At 46.3% G+C, this 25,802-nt stretch overlaps 1 protein-coding gene across 1 annotated transcript; it reads left to right on the top strand.

Annotated features, from left to right (window-relative positions):
* Window positions 1-234: 234 nt before the first annotated feature.
* Window positions 235-22,041, top strand: SPINT1 (serine peptidase inhibitor, Kunitz type 1). The gene is made up of 11 exons (XM_067557971.1): window positions 235-631; window positions 944-1,413; window positions 11,770-11,921; window positions 13,760-13,898; window positions 14,616-14,786; window positions 15,477-15,503; window positions 15,884-16,009; window positions 17,019-17,069; window positions 18,193-18,363; window positions 19,318-19,374; window positions 20,543-22,041. The coding sequence occupies exons 2-11, from the start codon at window positions 978-980 to the stop codon at window positions 20,737-20,739; spliced, it is 1,527 nt and encodes a 508-aa protein (XP_067414072.1). The 5' UTR covers window positions 235-631; window positions 944-977; the 3' UTR covers window positions 20,740-22,041.
* The last annotated feature ends 3,761 nt before the right edge of the window (window positions 22,042-25,802 follow it).

Below are 25,802 nucleotides of genomic sequence, written 5' to 3'. Positions count from 1 at the left end.
CCACCCTCGTTGCTTTTTGCTCAGCGGATCCCTCCCCTCCTCCTCCGAAGAAGTGAAAGAATCTTAGCAGCCTCCTCTCCCCCTCCCTTTTGTCTAGTTAGTCAGGTACAGAGGGGAGTGACTTGATTTTTTTTCTCTCCAAGGAGTTGGGTTTCACTTCCTGCCCCCGATCTCCTTTGCCTCTTCCTGCCTGGCTGCTGCTGAAGGGCACACACCACACCTAAGGCTTAGACAGAGAAGGGGTTAAAGGTGGAGGTGCTCAGATGAAAGGGAAACACCCTACACTGTGTCTGCAGAGCTAGGCTGTCTGAGTCAGTTTCACCTGAAACTCACTGTGGTGGAGGAGACAGGAGAGACAAACAGAGGAGAACAGGCAGGCAGACACAGTAGGTAGCTACTAGAGGGGGAAAGGGCAGGGTGGGACCCATGGAGTAGGGAGGGGGAAAAGTGAGACAAAGCTGTAGGAACCTGGACTGGAGGCCTCCATCTCAGCTAATAAGATTCCCCACCCACCTTAAGCAAACAGAGGACTGGGCTGTGCTCAACAGAGGAGAATCAGGAAGGAGGCATCACAACTCCACCTCAAATCTAGTGTCGGAGCAGAACATCCGGGTCCATCGCACTTGGACAGGTTGGTTTTATTTTCATGATGGCTCATTAATAAGTTAAATGGGGCTACAAGAAATGGAAAACTGAGGGGATGGCTGCCATTAGAGGGGTTGAAATATGACCCGGTTGGAGGGTGACTAGATAGCAAGTGTGAAAAATTGGGACACTTTTTTATCCCCAAGGGTGGGGGGCTAGTTGCGTATATAAGACAAAGCCCCTAATATCAGGCCCTCTGGTCACCCTACCCTCTCCTCCTAGTGTCTCTCAAGAGAAATGGTGACTTTATCAGCGTTTTAACTTGTCTTCTCGCCTCCTCTCTTACCGCTCCACCCAGGAGGATCAGACAGAGAGAAAAGACCTGAGTTAAGATGGCCAGCGGCAGAGCCCTGTTCCAGGTGGGACTGCTGATCCTACTGGTGACAGCTGCAGCTCTGGGTCAGGAAGAAAGAGAGGAGGGAGCATCCTTTGGAGAAAACTGCCTGGCCCATTTCACTGCAGGGATGCCTGACTTCATGCTGGACACTGATGCCTCGGTGCAGAATGGGGCCACCTTCCTGGCCTCCCCCCCTCTTCAGCGGGGCAAGGACTGCGTGCGGGCTTGCTGTAAGCACCAGGCTTGCAACCTGGCCCTGGTGGAGCAGACCCCAGAAGGCAGGGAAGACCACATCCAAGCCTGCTTCCTCCTGGACTGCCTCTATGAGCAATCTTTTGTCTGCAAGTTTGCCAGGAAAGTGGGCTTTCTCAACTACTTCAAGAAGGATGTGTACGATGCCTATATGGACATGAGGGAGCAAGGATTTGGTGGTAAGGAGATAATACTGGACCTGTATACGCTTCTGATTGAACATATCGCTGGGTGTTTTTATTTAAATCTGTCTGAGTCCTCTCCCCCGTTCCTTTGTAAATGGGGTGGCTGTGTTTTCAAATAGTTGGCGCAGGGGTCTCAGAGTTCAGGCTCTCTGCCACTGATTCACTCTGCAACATCAATCAGATCCCTTAAACCCTGTGCCTCAGTTTACCCACGGAGGAGAGATAGGGTAATACTGTACTGCCTTACCTCTGGAGGGGCTTAATAATTAACTGAGTGCCAAAAATATTCTTGGTGTGGTACATAAATAAAGTAAGATGTGGAATTTAGAATAGAAACTGAAATCTCGTAAAATCTAAATTATTGTAGTGTTTTTAGCCATGGTTCAGTGATAGCTTATTGTGAAGGGGCTGGAGACAGGGCATTCTCAGTGAGGGGTTCCCAGGTATGGAATCCATTTCCCCTTTTGGTGTGTCAAAGTCTGGATCAGCTCATGTGGCCAGGCTTCTGTTTTGCTAGGCTTTTGACTTTCTGTGGACAGGAGTGAATTAGTAGCTGGGTGGGTTTGATGAGAGAACTTCAGCTTTTTGAGTGGATTTCAGGGGGTCTTTTATTTGGATTTTGGCTCCTACCTGTTTTAAGTGGAGACTTTATAAAGATTGCATCTGTGCCTAGAGCCCTGGATGGGAAGCACTTTCATAAAGTAAAATCACCTGTAGTTGACCTCTTGTAAAGCATTGTGAAGTCTCCAGGTGAAAGGTACTGTAGACATGCGAAGTATTAAGATCTATAGCTATGGGTTTGTCACCTCTTTCCCCCCCCTCCCTCCAATGTCTTACAGTGCTGGAGCCTGTTTCTTAGCTGGATCAGGACTTCAGTCATGGACCCAACATGTTGGAACATTACTAGAGGCTGTTCTGAAGTTATTTGAATATACTGATCTTTCTCCCCTCCCAAAACAACTGTGGGGATGGAGGGGGTGGATCTGTTAAGAATACCAGCTTCTAAGGACAGCAATGCAGCAGGGTGTAAGAGCTGGTAGTCATAAGCTCTCCTGGGTGAGTTGAGAGGTCTCTGATGCCATGATTTCTTATCAGAAGTTGCAAGAATAACAAAAAGACCCCATGTACTGGAAACATAAGTTCAAGAGAAGGGAAACAAGGCATTGACTACCTCTGCTGTCCATAGGCAGCAACACTGAGAAGGGAGTTCAAGGGGATGTAGCTACCCAAACAGTTCCTAGTAATCCTCCCATGCTGGGCCTTGAATGTTACTGTCTCTCACCGCTTCTCTCACCTCACTCCTAAGATATGTATCTCTTCTCCTTGTAAATAGACACTTTGGTTACATCTTTTGTTCATCTCTGCTGGATCTCTCCTATGTCTTGATTGTAGGCTGAGGTCCTTCCGTCTCAAAAGTAAAGATGAGTTAAACCCATATACTCTGTAACCAACATCCCGCAAACCAGGATGTGGGGCACAGACATTAATCTTAACTAACTTTTAAATGTTATGTTGTATATTCTTTCCTCCTGCACTTAAGTCTCTCTGGTTCAATGAATTTATCCCAGAATAATCAATGCTGGAAACCTCACTCTGCTATTTCAGATATCACAGAACAATGCATTCTGGGATGCCTTCACTGATATAGGAAGTATTGAAGAGACTTATCAGAGGGGAGAGAAATACTGAAAGGTTCTGTTGGGAATGCCACCCAAAACCTGCTTAATAGGGTGTTCATTTCCTTCCTCATGCTTGATTTACACCATGTAGATTTTGGAAAGATTGATAACATCCTACACCTCCTGTCTTCATTTCCTACATGTATGGTACTTGTGACAACATTAACTGTAGCACAGAAAGCAGGAAGTTTGCAATTCCTATTTTCTCGGCATCCTAGTGAGACAACTTTGTTAATGTTTTCCTCCTCTTTTGCAATCTTTAAACAAGTTTTTAACTTGCAACAAAACCTTTGCAGTTTGCCTCAATAGTTCTCAAACTGGGGGGCAATCCGCGCTAAGGGGGTGCATGAGATGGATCGTGGAGTGGTGCCATGGGTAGAGTTTGGGGGTATTGGGGCAATGCCCCCCAAACTTATGATGATGGAGCCATCTCTCCCTGCTCGATGGGGGGCGCTGGGCTGAGAGCAGGGCTGGGTGGCAGTGGGGACCCCGGCATCTCACACGGGCAGCCCCAGGCAGGTGTTGGGAGTGGGGGACCCTTAGGAGGTGAGTGTAGGCAGGTGTAGGCTGCTGCGGGCAGCGGGCCCAGCGCTGCTGATGGATTGGGGGACAGAGCCAGTCCAGTTCCATGCTCCGCACTTTATGTAGCTGCTTCCGTCAGCTGCCTCCCACAGCAGCAGCAGCCCCCCAACCACTGCCGCTCTGCAGGCTCCTGGAGGCAGCAGCTGTGTCCACGTTGCTGCCCAAGGATAATTTCGGATGAGGTGTGATTTCTGGCCACTGCTGCCATTTTCTCTGGCGGGTCACATTGGGCTCGGGAACTGCAGCGGAGCTGTTGCTACCCCTTGCCCCCCCAAATTGAGCCGTCAAACTCTACCTATGATATGTAGGCCCTGTTTTTTTTCTGAAGGGGGGGGGTCAGAGGAAGGGGCACGTGCAATTGTTACACAAAAGTCCATGGGGGGGAGGAGGCGGCTCCATTTAAAAAGTTTGAGAACCGCTGGTTTACCTTAAGTGAAATGGAAGTGTTGCTGAGAAGAGACAAAGGATGATTACTGACAACATTCCTAGTTTGAGAAGAGGGGTGAATAATAAAGGATGATGAATAAAACTACATTAGATGGCCTTTAGTTCATAGTGGGATTGTTTAGACATTCTAGAATCTAGGACTTTTGGTTCAGAGCCAGAAAAAAATCCATAGTATGACTCCATAACTAGGTTAGCCTCTGGGAAATTCCGCTTATTTTATCAGGAAAGGTGAGTGCATCACTTCCACGGTATAGGGGAGAGGAGCAAGATTGCGAGGGTGTGTTTCCAGGACCGCAGATTGCCTCTTGGCTGGCTGCATCTAGCTGGCTCTGAAAAGGGAGTTCACGTCATTTTTACTTTATGACCTTTTAGAAGAGCTATGGTAGTTTTACTACTTATAATAATAATATTGACGTTCCATGGTTTGGTCTTGGAGTGGAGACTAGACCATACAGTCCTCACAAGTTGTACTATAGTTATGCTAAAGCTCCAGGCTGCAACACTGCTTGAGAATTAACAGTATTGCCAACCCCCAAGCATTTAAAAATCATGAGTCAAGCCCCAATAAAAATATTTTAAAAATATATTTGGGGTTCTCTTTGTCTTCTGAGCCTTTATTGTGCACTAGGTTTTCTCTGCAATAATGAGGGCTATAAACCTTTTTAAATGAAAGTTGTGATTCTCCTGCCATCTTCTGATACCAGTAGCTGAAGCTCTAAGACAGTGTTTCTCAATTGGTGTTCCGCAGAGGAACACTATTAGGGTTCCGCGAGAAAGTGACATTGCGCCGCCGAGAGCAGCTGTTCTCCGCGCCGCTGAAAAAGGGAAGATGTCCCGGATTTTTCGGCGGAGGGTATCGAGTATGAGTGTAATTTCCCTGAGGAGCCAAAGGGTTCCACGGGGAAATTTAATTGAGAAACTCTGATCTAGTTGTTTGTATATAATTTGCTTATTTTGATATCTTTTTTGGCCCCATATGTAAAAATACTGTTAAGAGTTTGGGGGTTCTGCAATTATTTATCAAGTTCAAAAGTGTTCCGTGGCCAAATTTAATTGAGAAACACTGCTCTAAGAAAAACACCAAATCATGAAACTCAGGATAAAATTGCAAGAATTGGCAACACCTGATACTGCTAAAATATAGGTTTGGGGTCTCATCTATGAGTGTTTTCACTGTGCTGGGGGATGCTCTGATTTAACTGGTTCCCCTATAAAGGTAACAATGACAGACCTGACCCATTCCATCATCTGCTCCCTCTGACATGCAGGCTAACTACTCTCCTGAGTCTCTGGTCATATTTTTATCTTTGAAGGCACAGCATGTGTTCCTCTGCCATTTCCAGCACAAACTTTGTTCTAAGTTTTCTCTCTGGCTCACGTGGGAAAGGCAGGGCTCCCTGCGGGTTTTACTGGTACACAAAGTTTAGGCAACCACTGTTTAGGTTTATTCTAGATCTAGGCAAACCAGTTTTGGGAGTGGGAGTGGAAAATAATTTCCCTGAACCTTAGCCTGTTTCTAGAACTGAACCTTTTGTTAATATTGTGAAATACTTGGTTACGCTTGATTTGCTTCCAGTTTGTGGCTCATGACTGTTGTTAACCTGCAGGACTCTGGAAATGCTTGTTCTCACTAAATTCCAGCCTATATTTGCAGATACAAAATTCAGCTATGCATCCAAAATGTAGGTTATTTCTCTGAGCTGACACCCAGCCCTGATGCTCTGGACTAGCTTTCATTTTGTAATAAATACATCACAGCTATGCCTGTCTAACAGAACCCTGTCTCCTGCCTCTCCTCTAGTGAATAACCCTGTCTGAGATACATCATGCTCACAGAATGGAGTCTGCTGGCTTCTACAAAGCCAGATTGCTCATTAAGCCTGCTGCCTCAGGGATGTTTTTCAGCTTAAAGTGCCCTTGCATGGGGCTGGGAGGAAGGCTGCTTTGTAATTAAAGGTGCAGTACACCAATGAATGACTTGTTGTTTAGTAGCTACATTCTGAACATAAGCAGTTCTCCTGTAGTCACTTTCTGCCCATGCACGCTGTCGCATGGTCACTGTTGACTGACTGTGCTGGCAGTAGTGAGCATGTATCACACTATGGCCTTGTCTATACTACAAAGATAAGATGACCTTTGTTAGGTCGACTTACAACCACCACATTATTTACTGTGGTGGCTGATGTCCACAGGGACCTCCAATCGACCTAAGGGGGGGCGGTGGAAGCCCTTCAGTCGACCTAAGGGGGGGGGGCGGTGTGGGGAGTTGAAAGCCCCATCTTTCAGCTCCCACTGGCAGCTCCCTGTTGGGAGCCCAGCTGCCTCACAGGCTCCTGGAGGGATGCCCCCCCACCTCCCTGTTCTGCTACTGGAGGGCGGGCAGCTGGGCTCTAGCTGCTGGAGCTCTGAAATTGACAGGAATGACAGCCAACAGCTGCTGTAAGGAACACAGTGTCTACACTGACACTGCATCACCCTAACTACCCCAACATAAGCCCTACACTTCATCTTGAGGTGGTTTTATGATATCAGCATAGCAGGGGAGGTCCATCAGGGAGAGGAGCATTTCAGTGTGTATACCTCTACTATTTTGTCAACAAAACTCTGTAAGGTAGACCAGCCCTGAGAGTAACACTTGGTGCTGTGTGGTTTAAGACTCAAACCATGCTAGCAAATTGATCCCTCACTAATGAAACCAGCAAAAACAAAGTTCAGCAGAAGAATCTTCCCCTCTATGCTTCAAGAAAATAATGTTTGCCTCTCTCAAATCCTGAGCCCTGTGGCAAGCTGCTTTATTCTAAAGCAGTGACCCTTGAGAAACACTTCAGTTGGAGTGAACAAGGCGGAAGCACCCTAGGAGTCCTGTTGTGTTATAATGAGACTGGTTTGAACTGCAGTGAACATTCTTTAAAAACTCTTATGGAAAAATCCTTTATAAATTATTACAGAATCAGAACCTTCCTTCAAACTTTTAACCAACCACTGTACTGTTTCTATAGAGGGGATATCGTTCTCTGTTACATTATGGTTTTTATAATCACTCTGTTTCAGATCTGATATGGTCTATAGGAGATGTTCGTAAGACATTGCCTCCAAACAAGAAAATATTGTATCTTTTCCTACTTCACCCTTTCCCATTCATTTTGGTTTGTATTCTCCCACCCCCACCCCTTTTAGTAGTAGGTTTTTTTTTCTCCCTTGGAGAAATTCAGCTTGCTTCTACCTGGCAACCACAGTGTTTTGATTCCTGGCATAGGCTTGTTACTATGAAGAGAAAATTATGGTGTTAATGGGGGAGGCTGAATAAACACTCACAGGGAATTATTTGCTTCTGAGTAACTTTCTTGGGAAGTGATGAAAGAGATGTGTACTTTGTATGGGGAATGATACACCACTTCACTGTTGGTCCCCCTGCCTGGTTCTGGGTGTAAACTATTTTGCTAGTCTCAGTTTTTCAGCATATTTGTTTGGGTGGCTTTTGACTCTTAGAAAGTTTTCCCACTAGAAATCTTAATTCGGATCAGTGCAGATTTCAAATCCTTTTCACGTATCTTTTTAACACCGTATTACCAGTCTCACACTTTCAGAAATCATGAAACTATCTTAAAAAGAATTAGATTTAAAAAAATCAAACATTTAGTTATTTTTATTTTCCATTTAATTTTTTGTTTTTTGTTTTTGGTAGCACTTTTTTAAGCTTCCTAGGATTTTCTTTTTTCAAGCTTTACTCAAACTATAAGGCTAGAAACTTTTTTTTTAAATTATTATTTTTATTTTAATGAAAGCTGAGATTCTCACATCATTGCATGATTCCAGGAGGCTGGACCTTTTGAGAAAACATCAGATCTCATGAGACTCATTATAAAATCATGAGAGTTGACAACAGCTTTAATCTCCTTGTTTATGTACATATTCTTACCAAAACTTTCTATAGTCAAAAGAGCAGTAAAAATCCCAGTAGTTTTTTCCTTTTAATGGAGACTTTTCAAAGGTCAAAGTACCAAATTTTCTTAACTTTGTGGAGTTCTGTAATTCTAGTCTAGAGATAACAGAGAATTTCACCTAGCTTCAGGAAAAGAATGCTACAGTTTGTGGGAGTGCCAGTTAGAGCCTGTTCCGACCTGAGATGACTTTAAGGGCTCTCTCTAAATAGAATAAAACAGTTTTATTTGTTTATTTAAGGTGCTGAGTAGGCACAAGTCCAGTTGAGGTCCATGGAGGAAGGAAAGGGATTCTCAGAACTCTGGACCCTGAATGTCTGATAAAACTCCTTCTTCTCTCCTTGTTAGAGATTTTGCTTGTGTGCAAGTGACTGGCCTTTTTTCTTTTGAAGGTGACATAATGGTGTTGGTGGGGACTTCCTGAATCATAGAAATGGAATCTAGAACTGAACTGACGTGTTAGTCAGGGTGACCCGAAGAGGAGAAATGGCTACTGCTCTAACCAGAATCCCCGGGAGAGCTGGCTATAAGTGCCAAACTGATCAGCCATGAACTATTTGGCATGTGAATAGCCTTCTCCCTGTTCAAAGCGGTAGATAATATAAGATATATATCTTGGGGTTTTTTTGTTTTGTTTTTGTTTTTTAAGTAAGGCTTTTGACACAGTCCCCCATGACATTCTCATAAACAAACTAGGGAAATGTGGTCTAGATGAAACTGCTACAATGTGGGTGAGACACCACCCACCCTTAGTGTGAGAAAACCTTATCTGTGCCTGCCAGGGGATCAGCTCCCCAAATTCACCGTCAATACAAGCCATTCCCTCGCAGGTCCCGATGTCACTTGACAGGTTAGTGATTGGCACACTCAGTCCCTGGTCCATTGGACGCTCCTAGCATTCACAGACTCGCTGCTTCCAAAGAAACAGAATACCTAACTTACCAGCTCCACCTCCGATCACTACTCCGCTGGACACACAGCACGTGGGTATACCTTGTTATCACTGTAAACATACCTTTTTAAAACAAAGCATAGAGTTTCAAGCAGTAGCAAATAGAAACATTGGAAACAAACGGTTACATATAAAATCAATTCAGAACACCCATTCTAGAGCCTAAACTTAATTGACAAGATAATTTCATGTCTAACAAAGTATTGCTCACCCAAACTGTGTGCAGGACTTTATAGCCAGGCTGGCTATGCCCCTCCTTTCATGAGACAAGCACGCTGTCATCTTGCCTCTTTGGTGAAGGACCCAGTGTGTCGCTTTGCGTTCCAAGATGTACCAGAGCAATCCTTTGTCTATATTGATAAACAAGCCCCCCCCCACAGTGTGTTTATTCCTGCAGATTTCCTCTCCTTTTGCCTGTGGCTCCATATGCAAATGGACCTACCTAGTCAGGCATACAATGCACAAATGGCTAGACAGGGAGATAGGTGTCTATTACATTCTGCCTGAAAGGAACATTTTGGAGGTGTGTCACTTCCAGGTGACCTCCTTACCTCCAAGACCTTAAGAACTTAATTTTTGGGTAGAGATACATAATTCCTTAAATATTTTCTGTACATGCATGGCACACTGATTCTGATGACTAGCCAGTGGGCTACTGGCTCTTGGTAGTGATCTCACATGCCAACCTTTGGTGAACTATTATGCATATCTCTGGCCCATGGGACCCCTGTAAAACACTATGCACTCCATGTGCCCTTTGTCAGTTGGCACCAAGGGGTCCCTGGGTCACAACTGGTTGAAAGACCATACTCAAAGGGTACTTACCAGTGGTTCACTGTCATACTAGAAGGGCGTATCTAGTGGGGTCCAGCTGAGGTCTGTCCTGAGTCTGGTACTAGTTAGAATTAGTCTGAAATCAACAAGATGACATTCAGTAAGGACAAGCGCAATGTACTATACTTAGGAAGGAAAAATCAAAGGCACAGCTACAAAATGGGGAATAACTGAGTAGGTGGCAGTACCGCTGAAAAAGATTTACAGGTTATAGTGAATCACAAATTGAATATAAGCCAACAATATGATACAGTTGTAAAAAAAAAAAAAAAAAAAGAAAAAAGGCTAATATCAATCTAGTGTGTATTATCAAGAATGTCTTGTGTAACATTACTTGGCACTGGCGAGGCCTCAGCTGGAGAACTGTGTCCAGTTCTGGGTGCCGAAAGATGTGGACAAATTGGAGAGAGTCCAGAGGAGAGCAATAAAAGTGATGAGAGGTTTAGAAAACCTGCCCTGTGAGGAAAGGTTAAAAAACTGGGCATGTTTAGTCTTGAGAAAAGAAGACTGAGGGGGGGAACCTGATAAACCTTCAAATATGTTATGGGCTGTTCTAATGTGTGGCTGTATGAGCAGGGGATTGTTTAGTGGGGAGATGACATAGAGTGGTAGTAGCATTTGTGAGACCCTATTAGAATACTTTCTCCAGTTTTTGTGTCAACACTCTGCAGGATTTTGGGAGGGGAAAAGCAGGAGGAGGTTCAGAGAAGAGCTACAAAGAATTGTGGTCTGGAAAGTGCATCTCACAATGACAGGCTTAAAGAGCTTGATTTTATTTGGTTTATTGAAGAGAAGGTCAAGAAGAGACTTGATCTTGGTTTAGAAGTATTTACTCAGAAAAAAGATGCCTAATGCCAGAGGGCTGTGTAACCTAGCAGGCAAAAGGTATAGCAAGATCCAATGGCTGGAACTCGAATAAAAACTCAAATTGACAAGCAGATACACATTTTTAATAGTGAAGTTAATTAACTACTGGAATAGTTTACCAAGAGATGTGGTGGATTCTGATCTCCCCCTCCATAGTAACAATTTATAGCACAGTATAACGCTTTCATAGCTGGATTATAAATCAAGACTGGGTAACTTTTTAAAGATGTGGCTGAATTAGAGTATAAATTATGGGGTTTGATGCAGAAATTAGTGGATGAAGTTTTATGGCCTGCATTCTGTTTTTACTGACCTGTTCTCATGATGAGGATTTGCTTTAGCCGCTTACATTTTCCAGAGTGACCTTTTAATCCAGATTGCGAGGGAGTGTTAGTGGTGCAATGGAAGGGATTTGGTCGATGGGATGGCATTTGAACACTGTACAAAATTTTTCAAGGGAGGCTATTCTCTAGAGACCATATGAATTTTGAATAGAAACATGGAATAAGTGAATTATGCCACTTCTCCCTTCCCCCTCCCCCCAAAGTGTCTCCTTAAGATGGGTATTGGAGGGAATTAACTGACCGAAGATGTTGAACTGATGATTCCTTGTCTAATGCCAACATTAAATCGTGGGTGGGGTGGGGTGAGGGGTAGCTTATGTGAATCTTGTGCGAGTTAGGAATCCACAGCTATAGAAACAAGATGTTCCCTTGTCACTTCTTGCTACAGGTAAATTAAGTAGTTGCATTTGGCTGCAGTATGGATTACTGACCAGTCACATTTAATAATGGGGGAGATGGGTGGGATGAGAGAAATAAATTCTGTTCTAGACCCTTGAAACTGATCAGGCATTCCTCTTGTGCACCATTTCGCTGTCTCAGAGTGACTTGCTCACAAACATATAACTATCAAAAAACCTTCCTGTTTTAGTGACTGGAACCCATGTTTATTCAGTTGGGGAGAATCCCACCCTCTTCCTGGTTGAGTCAAGACCCCAGAGTCCTTCTGCTTCTCACCTAAGCCCTTTGTTGCCTTTCTTCTCCAGAGGATCAGCCTCCCATAGCCCGTGTTGGGATGGACATGAAGGTACAGCCGCAGGAGCCAGTGTTATTAAGAGGCACGGAGAGCTCAGATGACCATGAGATTGTCAGTTATGACTGGAAACTGCTGCTTGGTGACACCTCTGTGGGGCTAGAGGTAAGGAGCATGGTGTGTGCAGCTTTGCTTGCCCAGAGGCTCATGTGGTCTATACCCAATATGTTGCAAGTGGTCGCTATCTTATGGATCACCTTATCCTTCCCTCCTGATGTTGTTGCAGCCAAGTGGCTGCTTTCTGTCTTGCCTCTCTTTAGACTGAGTTAAGGGCAGAGGATTTGAATGGCAGAGTTTCCTATCAATGTGCTACCTTTTTGGTCTCTTCCTCTCTCTCCCATATATCTTCCTTACTTAATACTTTCCTGCTCTCTTCTTTCAGCAGTGCTATTGTTGCTTAGTGAGCTAACCTTTCTCCTTTCCATCAGGAAACTCTAGCAGCATAGGAAGTCAAGAATCCAGTGGGACCTCTTAGACCCTCCTCCCCTGTGCATTTGTGTGATGTCTGTTCTGTTTGACTGGGAGAGAGTGAGAGGACAGTATATAAAGTGCTATAGCCAACTTTGCTTCTTAGTGGGTGTCTTTGAGCTGGGTAAATTGACCCACCCTCTGGTTCTGCTGCTCTGGTTGCTATCTTTCTCCCCTCCAAACGAGCTAGCTCATATCCCTGTGGCCCGTCCCTAGGATTCTGCTCCTGTTCTCATTGGGCAGTTCTCTGATTTCATCATGTTTTGGATAGGTGGTTCTCCCTGTTTGAATCCTGCAATCCTTAAATGCCAGAAAGGCTATATGAGCTAATTAAAGCCACGGCTCAGCAGCCATTGATGTCTGCTGTCAGATGGCATGGCTGGACCCAAAGACTAGTAAATGTGATGCAACAACCACATGGTTAGAACACCTGTCACAGAGGCGTTCTGTACGTATGGTTTTATCACTGTTGCAGATGGGGAACTGAGGCACAAAGCTGCTAAGTGACTTTCTTAAGACCACACAACAAGTCAGTGGCAGAATTTGCCAGTGCAGCAGGATTAATACAGGGGCTTTAGGGGCTGCAGCCCAGAGCCTTGCGTGAAGGGGGGCCCTGCAAAACTAAATCCTGGCCCCTTCCCCCCCGCCCCTCTCCCATGTGATGTGGGCCCAGTGCCCTGGCCAGGAGCTGCTCCTGGCCCCAAGCAGCGCAGCGTGGCAGCTGCTCCCCCCTCCCAGCCCCATCCCTTCTCCCCCCCCCACATGACATGGGCCCAGCATGAGTGTGAGTGCTGCTCAAAATCATCTCACATGCCATGTTTGACACACCTGCCATAGGCTGCTGACCCCCCTGTTCTACATGTTTGAAGACTGAAATGTAACCAGAGAATGGCTTTATGGTAATTAAAAGGCAAGTTTAGTGTAGCGCTAATAGTCTTGAGGCCAGAATTGTGATCATTTTGTTTTAAATTAGGGAAAAGACTTGTATACAGGCTCACCACAAAATCGAATAGCCCCGGGCCCCCAGGAGAGTTAATCTGGCCCTGAATCCATGCCTCCTGACTGCTGTCTGACTAGAAGATCTTCAGGGCCTGTAGCACTACTGAGCTTATTAGCTAGTCCAAAGTCTAGTGTCCAAAGACCACTATGCGAGGGCATGCGAGGGTGCTGGGCCTGTGGTGTCATCTCTCTCCCCTAGCCCACGTGGGCATAGGCAGCCAGAGACTAGGCCATAGTTGTAAAGAATCCCAGGGTGCTTTGCAAGATGACAATAGGCAGAAGCCTATTCCAGATATAGCTACGGTGCTCTCCTCCTGATGCAGCAGAACGAGAGTCTGTGTCACCTTACCTGTGGTTTGATGGCTCGCGCATGCACGCTTTCTCTTCTCTCTTTTTACACCTACACCTACCCACTTCCTTCCCTCACTGTTTGATATGCCAGCTCCTTATATGACTTTGTTTGTTTTGCTTTCTAGAAGAAGGGGCGTGATCAAGCAGAGCTCTCCAACCTGCAGGAGGGGATATATGTCTTCCAGCTGACTGTCACAGACAGTGCTGGCCAGCAGGACTCCTCCAACATCACCATCATGGTCCTGACAGCTGATCAGACTGAAGGTGAGTCTAACCAGAGAGATCTTTAAGCTAGAATCCCAGTGGAATCCTAGAATTCTAGAATCCTAGCTTAGCTTGCTGGTAACCTATTCGAGCAGCAAAGTATGTTACTAGCACTCTTGTGGGAGATGGTAGATGGGAATACCATAGGGAGGGAGACTGGAGGCAGGATTACTGGATGAAATTCATCTTACTCTGCCTAAACTTCATTAGTATAAGGTCTCCTCATCCACCACTGCCTGTCTGTTTCTCCAGTCCCCAGGCAAAACTAACACATGGTAATGAACTGTGTATGTGACTCTGCCCTTTACCGGATGGGACCAGAACTGCTCAGCTTTATATCATAGGCCTTATTTGGCTAACAGTGATTGTCCTTTCGCCCAAGTAAGAGCTTGTGCTTGAGGAGAAGGAGTACCTGAGGGGTGTGTGTGTGTGTGTTTCATTCCTTGCATTCCTTTCTTTTCATTCCTTGTGTGTTTTCATTCCTTGCCTTCCTTGGAGAAATCCTCCTAGCCCCCACACAAGCCACCAGTGACTGCTTCTGCCCTCCCTTTGTGGCTACAAAGATGAGGGAATTGCTGCCCTTGGCATCAAGCATGAGCTGGAGTTATTAGCTGAGCAAGGCCAAGCATCCATACTCTAGCTGCGAGCTGAGGTAAAACTAGCCCTTGCCTCATACACAGACTTTTTTTCCATTGGGGGATCTTTCTTTCCTTCCAGAGTTCTGCTTGGCTCCTCGTAAGGTGGGTCGGTGCCGGGGGTCCTTTCCCCGCTGGTTCTACAATCCAGTGTCTCAGCAGTGTGAGACATTCATCTTTGGGGGTTGCAAGGCCAACAAGAATAACTACGTACGGGAGGAAGAGTGTAAACTTGCCTGCAAGAATGTTCAAGGTGAGTCCATCTATAGAGGAAAGCCCTTACTCAGTGTGATCTCATGGTTCCACTGACTGGCATCTACTTGGCATGCTGCTTAGTTTGACATTTCTGTCTAGTCAAGACTCCTCACCAGAGTATGAAAAAAGTTCCTTTGAGGCCTGGTGTTTACTATACTTCTGTGGCCACAGATTTGCCTTCAAAATCCTTTTCCTGCCACCTGTAAATGAAATCACAGATGTCTTGCTATGGAGGAACCAGAAGTTCCTCTCTTTCCCATGAAATTTAGCTTTCTCCTCTCATCCTTTAGCCGTAGCACAGCTGAGCCTTTGGTGAGAGCCAATCAGCAGAGCCTGTGATGTGATGAATTCATGGGGCCTCTGCTAGGCCACTTTGCTTCATATTGAGCTTAAGGTGTGGACAGAGGAATGGAGACAGGAAAGACCATTTGGAATAGCTTGACTGGCTTGGGAAGGGGTAAGGTGGGAGGGACTTCAGAGCAGTCAGTAACTTTCCCACCTGCCTTTGCCTCACAGGGTAGAACTCATCTGGAACATGCAGTGTGGGATTCTCCTGAACAATCAGACTGTATATTTATGCTTGTCCCAGGTAGACGTTGTACCAGAGTGGCCTTAGCTATTGGGTGAGGCTTGGAGAAAGTATAGAACAGATTCTGAGTCACATGCTTTTTTCCCCTCTTTTCTCCAGGTTCTGTTGGAATGCGGCTCCAGCCAGGTAGGCTTCTCATACCCCTCTGTCTAATCTGCAGTGTGTTTTCTCCTCCCCTCCCCCCTCATTCACACTTCCTGGGTGTGGAGGCTAAAATCTATTCTCTGTGGCTTTATGGCTAGTTCTCAGCACTTCTAACTCATGAAAGAGGCAGCGTGTTCACTCTCTGGGAAAAGAAGGCGCTTTGCTACCTTCCACACTGATTTCCTTTGACTAAATTCAGAGTGACGCTGATGGACTCTGAAGCGAGTACTTCCCTAACCCTCTGCTCCAGGAAGCTCACAGAAAGGCACAAGCCCTTCATGAAGTACCTGGGTGCCAAGAGGAGCGGGTTTTCTGGTGACACCCTAACTCCCTTCCCCCAAAATTCACTCTTTCTACTACAGTGTGCAATGGGAACTGTCAGCCCTTCCACTTCAAATGCAATGATGACTGCTGCATTGATAGTTTCCTGGAATGCGATGACACTTCAGATTGTGCAGATGGCTCAGATGAGGCGCATTGTGAGATTTGTAAGTACTTCGATGTCTGGGTCCAAAACTTCCCAACTTTATTGCCTAAGGATGGAAACCACTCACCTGGCACCCACAGGTCCCATTGACTTAATGGTCACTGTGGCATAGTACTCTGCTCTCCTAACCCAGCCTTATCCTTCACATGTAAGCATCTTCCCAGCGCTGCACTGTCACTAGCATTTGAGAGTTGGATATCCTCCCCATTCTCCTCAACTTTCCCAACGCTGCTGATTACGCTGTTCTTAACTCTCTCCTACCTCCTGGATTCTTCCTCCATTCTCTCCTGTCTGTGACCCACTGGGTTCTGTCTTTTTCTCTCCCTATATCTTATCCCGGAGTGACGTTATCTGGTCTCAGGCTTTCATGTACTGCCTCCAGATACTCTTTGCTGCTCCAACTCCTCCCAGTCTGTTCAGTCTCGCATCTGCAGTCTCTTAAACGTTACGAGGATGTCCTGCTAACAACTTACACCTAATACGGCAAAACACTGAACTCCTTAGCCTCCCCCTCACTTCTTTGTCATGATAGATAATTCCTGGGATCCTTTCTGTTTTCCTGCCCTACAGCCTGAATGCATTCTGTGATTTCCACCCCCGCTCTCCCCTCTTGAGCATCACAAACCAAGTCTGGAGTGAGGTTAGTTTTTCCTCACTTCCCTTGAGAGGCTGTTCCACAGTCAAATACATCTCGCTGTCAGGGGGTATTTCCTGATAGGGAGCCTAAACTTTCCCTTCCTTAACTTCATCTCATTATTGTTAGTCATACTTCCTATATAATTCCTTTGCCGCCTTCATTTTTATTTAACAACCTTCAAATATTTGTGGGCCTTGATTTACAGCTTCTTTCCCTGCCTTATGTATGATGATACCAGAAGGGAGAAGAAAGTAGCTAGGGAGTGTCCCACAAAGACCTTTCTCTCCACATGCCTGGGGATGGGTGGAGGAGTTTCTTTCATACTTGAGCTGGAGAGTGTACGTATCTATCCTATGAGCTGTTTCTTTTGCAGATGCAAGAGAGTTCATGAAACTACGGAAAATCAATGTTACGACCAAGCAAGGTATGTATATTACAAATCCCTAAAGCTGCTTTAGCTTTCTTCCATGTATTTTCCCAGTGCACAGAGGGAAATTTCCTAGTTCCAGAAAAGGACTCTTGCCTAGCAGTCAGTGCCTGATCGATCTCATTGACGCTGTGTCTAAAAGTGTTTCCTGAATTGGTTTCAGCTCTGTTTTGTTTGCCTGAACAGTGTAAAGGAGGCATAACCAGAGTAAAATTTCTTAAACAAGATAAGTAGTGCTATGTTTATGCTCCTTCAGAGAGCCGCCCCTTCCCCCTTTGCACAGCACTCACTGCATCCATCTGTCCACTTTGGGACGATGAACTGCTCAGTCCACTTTGGGTGGCTCTAGTGCACGGTGTACCCATTTCATACCCGTTACCTAGACCACACACCTATGCCTTCTGCCATTTGTACCCCCTAGTCACTGGTAAGACTTACAGACGTGGCAGTTCTGCTTGGCAGTGTCCTTTTTATTCAGTGAACTTTGAACACTTGGCAGCCGGGCACTGATGTAATGTTAGATGGATGAGAACCTCAGGATTAACTTTGGACTCGCCCCCACCCTGTCGCTGCTCAGATAGCCATTCTAATCTACCAACTGCAGCTCTTGGGCTCATCAGCTCTCGCTCACAGCAGGGGTTGCTGGAGTACTCTCCCTCTTCTGTGGAGACTTACTATTTTCCCTTCTATTAAGCCTCCAGGCTTAGAGCTTGTCTACATAGAGAAGTGATTCCAGAATAAAGAAGGGTGTGAATTTAAAGTGCTAGAGCTATTCTGGAGTAGCTATTGCAGTCAATTCCTCTTGTAGACAAGCCCTTGCAAGGGGGCACTGATCTCTCGTCTGATGGGAACAGCATTATCTTCTTCCAGCCCTAATTGGCTGCTACAGCCTCCCCCCATGCACCCTCTGGGCTGCGAGCATGATTGTTGCCCACACATTTGGAAATGGTTTGCGGTTATGTGACTCAGATGTCGGTAGTTTTTGCTAACTCTAGGAAGTAGGTGCCACAAAGCGTCTTGGAGACTGAACAGTGGGCACGTGGAGCGCTAGAGCAGTTACAACGTGGGGACACTGTGTAAATGTGCTGGTTGAGCCCCAACACCTCTCTTGCTTTGCCAGGTCACTGTGTGGATTTACCAGACACTGGGCTCTGCCAAGAGAACATACCCCGCTGGTACTACAACCCATTCACTGAGAAATGTGACCGCTTCACCTACGGGGGCTGCGATGGCAACCGAAATAACTTTGAGGAGGAAGAACAGTGTCTGAAATCATGTGCGGGCATCACAAGTAAGCAAGGAAGCTGTAGAGTGAGGGGGACGGCATCTCTACCACAGTGAAATCCTTCAAGCTAAATTCCCTGGCTCCAAATAGGCCAGAACTCTGTAGAACATGAAATGGAACACTGCTCTCTAACCCTGGCCTGTCTCCACAAAGCACCTTGTTCTGTCTGATTGCTCAAGCAGAGCACACAGAAAATAACACTCTGCAGTAAAACCTACCCCAGATGCCCTACTTTTCTTGGGAGTCTCTTGAGCTCCATTACTGCTGTGAACTGGAAGAGCATTTTGGGTATTGATGTGCAAAGCATTGGCTCTTGGCCAGCCAGCCCGAGAGAACCTCAATAGCTCTTGACACTGGAATGAAGTGGCCCCAGTTCAGTGGCCATGGGCATCTGTTTTGCTCTCTTCAGGCTCATCACATTGATGCAATGACGGAGGAGGCAAAAATGAATATCTGGTGAGGGAGACACACATGCCCCCAAACCTGTACGCCCTGTTGGGACTGTTGGCTCATTTGTGCGAAAACATGCATCTAGAAACTAATTTTACATGATATAGTGCGGATTGTGTCTTGTCTGAATATGGTGGTCCCAAAGAAGGGATTCCACTAACTTGTGTCTGTAAGGAAGCAATCTCCCTGCAGAGTCCTGCTCTGACTCTTCTCTGAAGTGTTGGGTAGATCAATACCATACTTCACTGGCCTGCCCCAAGAGTATATTTTCCTCCATTGGGGCTGTCAGAAGGGACTCTCTCCTCTCCCCAGAGAGAGAAGCAAGGAATTAGTTTAAAGAAATGGAAAATAATGTCCTGGCTGGGTTGAGGAGGTGCTGGAAGGGAATACTCTGGTGATTAATTCCAAATATGGAGTTTGACTCCAGCATGAAACTATCCTGGGAGGCCTGTGCCTCACCTCATTTTTCCAGGCTCTCATGAGAATGTGTGTTTGTTTTTCCCTGTGCAGAGGCAGATGTGATTGGCTCGAGACGGGAAACATATGAGACCCATTCAGCTGGCTTGAGTAAGTAAGAATTCTACTCCGGTGACATGTTTGTCGTAACCTCTCCTCCCTCTCTTGTAAAATGTATTGAATTTCATTACGAAAAAAAAGGCACACCATATCTAAGTTCAGGAAGTGATGTGGTCTTTATGGGACAAGGGAAATGGATCTGTGGGGCTGCTTCTCCTCTCTTACTCTTGTGTGACTCAGTTAACTTTAGTAGTTACTCCTAATTCACCCCAGTGTAAATAAGAAGAGAATTGAGCCCTATAATCTGTAGGCATCAAAGAACAGCAAGGAAGACTCTGTCCTCCTGGCCCAAGCTGGCATGTCTCCCAGTGACCTTGGTAGTTGAAGACAGGTGAGACACAGGTGGTATTTTAATAATGTTGGTTGACATGTGGGAGCGAGATTTTATGTGTTTAATGACACTAAACCTCCTAGTTACAATTGTAATGGACCTAAGGTTAATGATCTTAAAGATACAGCACACTCACATTTTAATACGAGTTGCCCATTCATCCCAGACCTGTGCTGAGAGAGTGTTTCTCCCAGAGCAAACGGCTCCTAAAGTGATTCTTCTCCATTCCCAAGGTCCCAGAGACTGAACCATCCTCTCAGATTTACCCCAGTTCTCAAATTCGCCACACTTAAGTGACTTCAGTGCTGTGACGGGTGCCTGATTAACATCACTGGAGACGGATGACCTAGTGATACACAGAACAGCTAAAGCTTGGACAATAGCACTACATGTTTCCCCACATTCCCTTGCTAATCTACCTTATCTGAAGGAATAACCCCTAAGTAGTTCGTTCTCTAGGCCCAGTCACTTCTTGGCCTCCCTGCAGAGATTCCACATGGCATTGGTGTTGGGGAGAGGGTTGTGTGTTCAATATGGCTGCCCAGCCGCCAAGCAGCTGAACAGCTGTTAGCTGGTCACAATTTATGAGAACTGACTCAAGCTGAACTCGAGCATGACCTAGAAGTGAACGACTCTATATACCCTTACCAGCTCCTTGAGCCTCATTCATGCTTGTTCTTCACTTCCACCCACCCTTGGGCTAAACATCCTGCTCTCCAGTCAGTCTTTGTGTTGACCCAGCTCTGTACCTCTTGCTCCTTCCTGCCTGTTAATGCCACAACAAAAGTAGCAGAGCAAGCCCTTGTAACCGTGTGTGTCCCCTTACAGGTGCTTTTGAGGTGACTATCGCAGTGCTCCTTTGTATCTGCATAACGATAGTCCTGGTCATCATTGGTTACTTCTTCCTGAAGAATAGAAAGAAGAACAGCCGGCGACGCCAGCCTACTACTGCTACCAACTCAACCCTCTCCACCACGGAGGACACTGAGCACCTGGTTTACAACAGTACAACCAAACCCGTCTGACCCCAAGCAGTTCCCTCTGATCTGGGACAGTTCCATGTACTGTTTGTGTTAGAGGCCAAGGCCTGAAGGACTCTTCGCCTCCTTTTCTGTTAGAAGATGTTTGTAGCATGGCGGTAGGCACTAACCATATCCCAAGTGCTCGTGGCTGCTCTTGACGTTGAAGGTATGGGGAAGGATTTTAATTCACCCCTTGACTTTTTCCCCTTCTCCATCCCAAGCAATCCAGTCACAGCTCTGAATGTTTCTGTGTCTTCCATGCTAAGCGAGAGCGCCATTCCATTTTAAGTAGAAGGATTTGCGTTACCTACTGAAGGGGCTGTGGTTTGACCTTTGTGTGGCATTAATTTTTTCACAGGCCCACCAGAACCTACTATTTTTATTTTTTGTTTTGTTTTGTTCTGTGAATGTAAATCTGTCCATTTTGGGTCTATCCACCCACCGCCTCACCTCCACCCCTAGGTGGTCCCATCCCAACGCCAAATGTGGGGGGAAGGAGGAGGGTCTCACTGAGAATTTCTGTGGGCTTCTATGCGTCACGTGACTGGCTCAGTCATTGCTGTGAACGATGTGGCAGTCTTTCAAATGAGTTCTCTTCCTGTGACAGGAAAGGTCGGGTTGTCTACATTTTCATTGCTGTTTTAGTTTTTCACAGATATCGCAGAAATGTGCAGCTAACATCTTCCCAAATGATCTGCAGTCAGAGTTTACACCCCTCCCCCTCTTCTTTGTCGTCCCCTCCTCAAGGGTTGCCACACGTCTGTTTTTCTAGTCTCTGAACACTCTTGGCAAATGTGTGTGTTTTTACGCACACAACATGAGTGAAAGGTGGCGCCTTAGTCTGGAGGGTAGATGGAAAGAGCAGGTCCCCTGCATCATGGCGGGTTCAGTCAGTACCCTTGCTTCAGCTGTGCTGACCTAGCGCCACCTGTTGGTTGCTCATGGTAAATTCCGCCATAGGGAAAGGGCCAGTCAGCACAGGTGGGGAACAAGGAAGTATCCTGGCAAAAGGACTCAGATTAGCTTCTTTTCTTTGGAGGAAGAGGACACACGTGGAGAAATGAGCAGCTTCCCATTCATGCTCCGAAAATGGATAGAGGTGAAATGGAAGGAGGGTGGGCGGGTGAGCGAGCGAGCCTGCTGGTCCATTGTCTCATGTTCCAAACCACAGAGTACACCAGCTCCAGCTCTGGTGAAATGTCTCGCCTGCCTCTGGATTTGCTCAGGTGATGGCCTGGCTCTGTTGTTAGGGAGGGCTGTCTGGAGCAGCCCCATGTGGTTGGCTTGTAACTTTTTTTTTTTTTTTTTTTTAAATGTTCCTTTTTAAAAAATATTTTGAGGCTGACAATCACAAACAGTGCCGGAGTCCCCAGCTGTTGATCCATGTATCTGAGACAGCCCCAACTCAGGGCTGTGCAGAGCAAAGTGAACCTCTCTTGCTTTCTCACTCATGCCACCTTTTTTTTCCCCCTGCCCCCATTTCGACTGGAACAAGATGAGCTCAGCTGCTAGCATTGAAGTCTAGCACCAGCTCCATGGGGCTCTGAGAATTTACCCGTCACTACTCCCTGGACTCGCTCACGTTCTTGTTGAGTAGTGGACTACGAAATCCCAACCCCAACCAGAGACTAAGCCCTTTACTCTGCACTCCTGCTTCTCTCAGTGACCATGATGGAGCTTTTACCGCAGCCATGCACCACTGCATCTTATAGTCCAGGCTAGTGTTGCTTTTAGAACAGAACCCAACTCTGTAGCTGGGTGAAGAGCTGTCATCCTGTGAAATGCTTCTGAAGCATTGTTGGTTAATAGTGGGACTGGAGCCTGTACTCCCCATGTCTGCTGCTTTGGAAATATCCACTATGAAGTGATAACCTGGGTCCATTCTCTTTTATGAATTGTAAAAAAAAGATTAAATATATGTACATATTTTTTTTTTAATGTTTTGACACACGTATGCGGGGTCAGTCCCCAAAGGGTTGTGGCTGTGGTGAGCTGGCACTAGTGGACATCCTGGGCAAGGTTATGAAGTGATCGTGTTCTCTTCTTGAATGGAGTGATGCTCGGACCCCTCGGGCGTGAGTCCAGCAGGGCTCTCTTTCTTGGGAAGATGATGAGTGGGGAAGGGAGGAGATGACTGTCCCCAAGCTGGTGGTGCTCTGATTGCAGGTTTGATACCCACAGCTGCCGCCTGAAGGGATGGGCACAGGGCATGCAGATGCTTGACTGAGCGCCTGCCATTGCCAGGCTCTCTCATTTTTCTGGTCGGCCTTGCATCATCTCCTCCCTGCCCAGTCTCCTGTCCCTTTCTATCTCCCTCCCTCCAACTCCCTCCACCCCCCCGCGCATGCCTGTGTAAGAATCCTTAACTCTTGATTGTTGCTCCTTCTGTAAATGCAGGTTTTAATAAAACGTTGTTCATCTTATCTGGCTTGAGAGCAGTGTCTGAGGAATGTCGTCCTCCGTGTCCTTGAGGGTCTTCCTCACCATCCCTCCCATCCCCACTCAAGTTGTAATGGCTTGGCGGATGGGGCTGAAATGGCTCTGTGGTATCTGCCCCGGGGAGAGGGGGGGGGGGAGAGCCCATGGCACTCTGTTGGGGGTGGGAGGGTTGTTCAGCCCAAAATACAACAGTGATGAATGCAGCAGAAATGCTTGATTAGCTAGATAATGACTAGGTCTGAGGCATACTGCAACCTGAGAACACTTCCCATTAACACACAGGGAGCAAGAGAAGGGCGTAGCCTGAAACTGGGCTTCCAGCTAGTCAGACAGGTTTTGGGTCTGAAACCAAACACAACTGCTCTCTTCTTTTCCCACGTGTAGTTCTATCTATAGCTTGGGGCAGCTGATCCATCAGCCACTGTAATGGAAATTTTGCTTAGCTGTGATGGATGTGTGTGAAAACCAGCATAACCCTCCCACATCACCTCATGCGCTTATCTCCTCCTGAGTCTCTAAAGGTTCAGTGACTCCACAGTCAGGAAATGTGTTTTGCATGGCACTGCTCAGAAGTCTGCACTAATTACCAAATGTTTCCTGCTAATCTGCCCTAATTCTAAGAGCTCTGCATAAACTCAAAACTTGTCTTTCTCACCAACAGACGTTGGTCCAGTAAAAGATATGACCTCGCCCCCCCTAGTTTCTCCAACTCTACTTTGTTCACTTTCAACCTATTCTTCCTACTATTCCTCCCACCCCCCGCCCCAAACCACAGCTCTTTGGCGGGGAGGAGCCTGTACTTACCTTACTCACGCCCCAGCTAGGGTGACCAGATGTCCCAATTTTATAGGGATAGTCCCAATATTTGGCGCCTATTACACTCCATTCCCTGTCCTGGTTTTTCATACTTGCTGACTGGTCCCCCTACCATAGCCTGGGGAACAGTAACTGGCACAGGTCAAAAGCACTGTCTTCTTGCTCGTCATATGCCAATGGCTTGCTTCTGCCTCCCAGGACAGCTGTGCTCCTGTCGTCTTCCTTCCTTTGTCAGTTGGGAACCAGAGCTGTGCCAGAAGGAAGTTGGAAGCCAGCCCAGCAAAGTGCACTCTTTAGACTCCTTCAGTTCCTTTCTTCTAGGAGAAACTGATACTTTTTGTTTCTCTCCCTCCCTTGAGATTCGTGTTTTAATAAGAGAAGTGGTAGCACACAAAAAAAAGCATGGCAATCCAAAGCCATTCAGCTATGCTGGGGAGTCCTTGTGATGATAACCCCTTAGCAGCACTGCTGGGGCACCCTAGATGCTGGCTTTGGAGGATGGACGGAGGCAGAAATTTGTCGTCATGAGTGAATGCTGATTTAGGTGACGGGGGCAGTCAGTCTGAAAGTGGGGATTATGCCCCTCCTCCATGTGTAGAGTGGAGTAACAAACTGCACCTGCCACATTGTGGCTACCAGTTAAAGTTTGTAAAGCACTATAAGAGTGCTGTAATTCAGCACAGCACGCTCACAACCAACCCACTAGTAGCAGCATCCCTTGCACCATGCAGAGCCTGAGCTCATTTGAACACCTTTCCCTTGAGAGGCTTAATTTGCCAACTATGCACAGACACCAGCACAAGTAGCAGGGCTCCCCTTTTCCAATAGTAGGAGATATGAGGAAGGGTGAGCCACCGAATAAGTCACTCCCTTAGGAGTTGGAAGATCTGGGTTCAATCCCTGCTCTCCTACAACTGTTCAGTGTGACACTGGCAAGTGATTGATACATGCATTAAAATTGTGTGGTTCTTAGAAGAATAATGGGATTGTATACTTACCTGAAAGAAAATGATCTGAACTTCTTTCTTGCACCTGGATGTTAAATATGTGTATAAAATGTACCAACTTCTGGTGGGGAAGAGGGACAGCTTTCGAGCCACACAGAGCTCTTCTTCTTCCTGAAGTTTTTCCAGTAAAAGATATTACCTCACCCGCTTTTTCTCTAATATTTTGGGACCAACCTGGGTACAAAGCCACTGCCTACATAAAATGGGTCAGTCAGGCTTTGGAAGGAGTCCCCAAAATAATCTCATTAACCCTTCTCAAAATCCTCAGGCCAGCTCTGGGTGTGGGAAATTGTGCACTCGGGTGGTAAGGAGATGGTTTTGTGGGAAGGGGGGCAGGTGGCAGCAGCTGAAAGTATTTTGCAGGCCTATCCCCAAATGCTAAAGCAGTCTCTGGCTTTACCGTGTCCTGCTGTTGAGGGCCTGTCCTTTTGTAGTAAATCTAGGCAACCTTTGCTGTATGAAGAGCTCTCAGGAGAAGCTGCTTTGCTCACAAACACCACATGCTCTTGCAGCTATCTCAGAGTTGCTAGTCAAACTATGGAATGGCTAATCCACTGTGAGAACCTGCTCTGTATGCAAGCAAAGCTGCTTCTCCTGAGGGCTCTTCATAAAGCAAAGGTTGCCTAGATTTTAAGTTGCCTTTCAATTAAAACAAATCTGCGTGTGTGGGGGCACCTGACGTGGCCCTCATGGAGACTGCAGCTTAGGTCAGACCCCCTCACATCGCACTCACAAAAGCGCTTTCTCTTGCTGTTTGAGTGTGAACGTTGACCTCGACAGCAGTCATCCTTTCCATTTCCTCCC

This window comes from Emydura macquarii, unplaced genomic scaffold, assembly GCF_026122565.2.
Source record: "Emydura macquarii macquarii isolate MOO-44397 ecotype Brisbane River unplaced genomic scaffold, CSIRO-AGI_Emac_v2 contig_1876, whole genome shotgun sequence".
Taxonomy (NCBI): domain Eukaryota; kingdom Metazoa; phylum Chordata; order Testudines; family Chelidae; genus Emydura; species Emydura macquarii.
This window is presented reverse-complemented; position numbering and strand designations above follow the sequence as displayed.

Coding starts and splice junctions, on each gene's coding strand:
- SPINT1 (XM_067557971.1), top strand. CDS start 978: ATGGCCAGCGGCAGAGCCCTGTTCCAGGTGGGACTGCTGATCCTACTG. Junction 15,504..15,883: donor TGGAATGCGGCTCCAGCCAG/GTAGGCTTCTCA, acceptor TTTCTACTACAG/TGTGCAATGGGAACTGTCAG. Junction 18,364..19,317: donor ATCATGTGCGGGCATCACAA/GTAAGCAAGGAA, acceptor TTCCCTGTGCAG/AGGCAGATGTGATTGGCTCG.